At 39.1% G+C, this 4649-nt stretch overlaps 1 protein-coding gene across 1 annotated transcript; it reads left to right on the top strand.

The window, feature by feature from the left end:
- The first annotated feature begins 444 nt into the window (after positions 1–444).
- Positions 445–4649, top strand: LOC120357427 (zinc finger BED domain-containing protein 4-like). The gene is made up of 4 exons (XM_039447627.1): positions 445–577; positions 2379–2606; positions 3323–4209; positions 4267–4649. Exons 1-4 carry the CDS (start codon positions 445–447, stop codon positions 4555–4557), a joined length of 1539 nt encoding a protein of 512 aa, XP_039303561.1. The 3' UTR covers positions 4558–4649.

Here is a 4649-nt window from a genome sequence, read left to right as displayed (position 1 = left end):
ATAAAAAGAAAAAGTTGACACCTTCGGAACTCATGTTCCTCGGAACATTAATTACACGCGGAGAGAACTTAAAACTAAATTATAACGCTCGCGGTGTCAATTGAAATCTTAAGTCTAAATACAAAACGCAGATTTTACAAACTAACGCATGGAAAATATTACAAGAAAACGCGGACTTGATGCTAACGCAACTTAGTTTCTATCGCTCGCTAGGAAGGGGTCAAGATGCGCTCGCTTTGCTAGGAGGGCGCTTATTCGGACGGAACGCTCGGGACGGAGGATATTCGAGGAAAATCCGGCGAGAAAGTTGGAACTCTGTCGCCTCTCGTCGCCTCTGTCGGCGGTAAACGCGTCGTCGCCGATCGAGTGGAATTATTTTAAATTTGCTCTGAAAATAAAACGAAAATTAAGAGCCAAATTACAGGATAGGTAACAGGTAAAGAAATGGGTGTAACCGAGTACGCCCGGCACAGGAAGCCGAAAACGACTGGTTTCAGGAAGTCGAGAACACCCGGCGCAGGAGTGCGATATGGAATAACCGAGTACGCCCGGTATCAGGGGGCCGTGAACGACCTATGTCAGGAAGCCGAGAACGCCCGGTACAGGAATGCGGATAACCGAGAACACCCGGTGTCAGGGGTTTTCAGGAAACAGAGTACACCCGGTATAAGGAAGCCGAGAACACCCAGCCAAGGAGCTCCAAGTACTCCCGGAGTGTCGGTACCGGTGATTTGGAACCGACTGGTCGCTCCTTCCTGGTGTGGCTCCGTATTTATACCTTCCGGCCGCCCACGCAGTCGGAACCACGTGTTTACCACGCTTTTCGACGCGTTATTGCCAGAAAACAAAGAAACATTATTTAGAGTCGTGGATCGGAGATAAACATATACGAGGGCAGTCCAATAAGTACTTAGCCTACAAAAGAAAAACAAAAATTTTGGAAAAGTGGCGATTTATTTCTCAACATAGTCTCCTTTTAGCTCGATACACTTGACCCAGCAATACTCCAACTTCTTTAACCCATCTGAAAAATACGTTTTCTCGAAGTCTGCAAAGTAGGCCTCCGTGGCGGCGATGACCTCCTCATTCGATTCAAATTTCTGCCCGGCGAGTGACTTTTTCAAGTTTGAAAACAAAAAAAAGTCGCAGGGGGCCAAATCTGGAGAATACGGTGGATGAGACAACAGTTCGTAGTGCAATTCGACCGTAGTGCAATTTGGCCGTGGCGACAGCGGAGGTGTGAGCCGGTGCATTGTCATGGTGGAAGAGCACTTTTTTCTTCGCCAAATAGGTTTTTACTGCAATTCGGCGTCGAATCGGCCCAATAATTCGGCATAGTAAAGCCCTGTGATCGTTTTGCCCTTCTCCAGGTAGTCGATGTAGATCACACCTTGTGAATCCCAGAAAACGGTGACCATCACCTTTCCGGCCGATAGGACAGTCTTCGCCTTCTTCGGAGCACGTTCGCCGGGTGAAGTCCAATGTTTCGACTGTTTCTTGGTCTCTGGTGTGTACCAGTGGATCCCTGTTTCGTCGACGGTCACGAAACGACGCAGAAACTCCTTCGGATTGCGCTTAAACAGCGTCAAACACTGCTCTGAAGTGGTCTCACGGTTGCGCTTGTTGTCCAGAGTGAGCAAACGCGGCACCCATCGCGCCGACAGCCTTCTCATGTCCAAAATTTCATGCAGGATATGATCCACGCGGTCTTTTGAGATGCCTACTGTTTCAGCTATCTCGCGCACCTTCAATCGGCGGTCTGCCAATACGAGATCGTGGATTTTTGTCACGTTATCCTCCGTGCCATTTTCGGGACACCTCGGCGTGGCTCATTAAAAACCGACGTGTGACCACGTTGAAACTCGTTAAACCAATTTTTGACGGTCGCCATCGAAGGAGAAGAGTCAGCGTACACCCATCAAGCGCTCTTTGATTTCGCTGCGCGATTTCCCTTCCAAAAACAAGAATCGAATCTCCGACCGATATTGCTCTTTTTTCATTTTTCTAAAATTCGCGGACACGCCCGCTTCCACACGCGGTCAAAAACAAAACTACGAGTCCGATTCGGCTAAAATTTTGACTAGCCGTCAAAATTTTTTTATTTGTTTATATAGCATGATGTTCAGTTTTTAACAAAGGTTTCTAATTTTACAAAAGTCACACATGCATGGTTAGTGTAAATAAGGAAACGCACCTCAACCTCAACCTCAATCTTTATCCACGTCCACGTTTGATTCTTGCCACATGCCTATACTAATTGCATGAACAGTACGTTGTATTTTGCATTCATTCTTTCAATGTTCCTTTTTATTTTAAAAATTTTTATCATTTATGTAAATTATTCACAAAAGTAAAACAAATTAAATTTGTATGTGCAGTGCCGCCAAAAAGTAATTATTGGAGATTCTTTATCCGAACCAGTGAAGGTGCCAGATGTAAAATTTGCCAACACATTGTAAAAACTTCTGGTAATACAACTAATCTACGGTTTCATATGTCTCGATGCCATCCTAATGTGAAACTTGAAATGGTTGAAATAAGCAACAAGGAAAACAAATCAGACTCAAATGTTGCTGCAGAATCTTTAACCAAGGAGAAAAGTTATGGTAATATATAATTAATCTTTGCATAAAAACTTGTTTATATTAAATATATTATAATAATATAAATACTAATACTGCATCTTTTATGTTATTATGCACATTTTAGGAACAAAATGAATCCGATGTAGACGATGTTGAGATGAAGGAAAATTCTCCAGTTTCTTCGACTTCATCCTTAACAACTGTTTTGTCGAGTCGCTCAGAGACATCAGTAACGTCATTACCAATAATGAAAAATAGACAATCTACTCTTGATGCTTCGTTTCAAAATCAAAAATCATTTCAAGGTATCAATCAATGACCATATCAAGGTTTTTTCTTCATTTTCTTAATAACTTATGGTAGACTCTTTGATTGCATTTTCCATACTTTTTATCATTCTTTAATTTTTTAAATTTGTTTTAATATACTATTTTTTAATTTTTTGCTTCTTGTTTTACATGGTGGAGTAAAAGCTGCTAAGTTTACTAATAAACTCATTTTTATGATTGCAAAGGATAATTTGCCGCTCGCAACAGTGGAAAAAGAAGGGTTTCGAACGTTTGTAAAAACAATCGCTCCTTTATACAAGATTCCTAGCAGGAAAACTATAACGAGTCTAATTGAAGAAAAATACGAATTTTTATCTGGATTGATAAAAACGCAACTTTCTTCAGTAAACAATCTGTGCTTAACAACCGATATATGGACAGATATTATAAACACAAAAAGTTTTATAGGCGTTACGGCCCATTACATAGCAGATGAAGCACATAAATCAGTAACTATTGGTGTCACCGAATTAAAAGAAAGGCATACTTTTGAAAATATAAAAACTTGGCTATTAGATTTAATGCAAGAATGGAAAATCAATCCAGATAATATTTTCATCGTCGTATCTGATAACGCGTCTAATATGAAGAAGGCAATTACGGAAGCATTTGGTGTTGAAAAACATTTACCGTGTTTCGCACATACACTCAATTTAATTCCGTCAAATATTATTAAGGAAGACAATTTGATTAATACAGTATGTAAAAAAGTTAAAACTATAGTTACATTTTTTAAGCATTCCGTAATTGCTGCGGATGAACTGAGAGCTCAGTCAAATCTTAAATTAATTCAAAGCGTTAACACAAGATGGAATTCAACGTATGACATGCTGGAAAGATTTATTGAATTAGCGGATATATTAAGTGGCATTCTTTTACACTCACCTACAGCACCAGTAATGCTTACGGCACCTGAATTGCAAGCCATCAAAGACTTTGTTCAGTTATTAAAGCCCTTCAAAGAAGCTACAAAAATTGCATGCGATGAGCATTATTTGACCGGCAGTAAAGTTATTCCAATTGTCAACACTTTGAAAAACAAATTGAAAGCGCTTACACTCAAAACTAGCACAGGTGTACACTTTAGACTTGAATTAGAAAAACAATTTTCAAAAAGATTTCAAAATATCGAACTAGTGAAGCCATTAGCAATATCTATGATATTAGATCCCCGTTTCAAAACTTTCCATTTTTCTGACAAAATAGCGTGCTCTCAATCGATCAATAAAATTACACAAATGATAAACTCGAGCGCATCAAATGAATACGACGATGAAAGCCAGAAAGACGATCAAGTAAAAAGCGATCATTTTTGGTCTTTTCGTGAAGATTTGATTGCAAAATCACGATAATTAACAAAGAATAACGAAATGAGGATGGCGGATGACTTAAAGTATTACTTGCATCAACCTCCAATAAAAATGGATGAAAGCCCATTAAAGTATTGGATGTCAAATATGCATTCGCCATTAAAAAGCATTGCGTTAAAATATTTAAGCATAATTGCTACATCGGTACCGAGTGAACGGCTGTTCTCGCGAGCCGGAAATATTTTAACAGAGGAAAGAAATAGATTGTCAGGAAAACATTTACAGCATCTCCTTTTTTTAAATTCGCTTTCGGCAGTTGATTGGTTATTGTAAAAGTAGTTTTAACGGAACCGTTTTAAATAAGTTACAATTATATTATTTTATGTATTTTAAAATGAATAAAGAATATTATTCACAGTATAACA

Source organism: Solenopsis invicta, chromosome 3, assembly GCF_016802725.1.
Source record: "Solenopsis invicta isolate M01_SB chromosome 3, UNIL_Sinv_3.0, whole genome shotgun sequence".
Lineage (NCBI taxonomy): Eukaryota > Metazoa > Arthropoda > Insecta > Hymenoptera > Formicidae > Solenopsis > Solenopsis invicta.
Note: the sequence above shows the minus strand (reverse complement) of the source record. Positions and strands in the feature narration are given on the sequence as shown.

Bases quoted from the DNA above. Each gene is read 5' to 3' on its own strand.
- LOC120357427 (XM_039447627.1), top strand. From the start codon at position 445: ATGGGTGTAACCGAGTACGCCCGGCACAGGAAGCCGAAAACGACTGGT. The intron at 578-2,378 runs GTCAGGAAGCCG...TTGTATGTGCAG, and splicing joins GGGGGCCGTGAACGACCTAT to TGCCGCCAAAAAGTAATTAT. The intron at 2,607-3,322 runs GTAATATATAAT...AAAGTTTTATAG, and splicing joins AACCAAGGAGAAAAGTTATG to GCGTTACGGCCCATTACATA.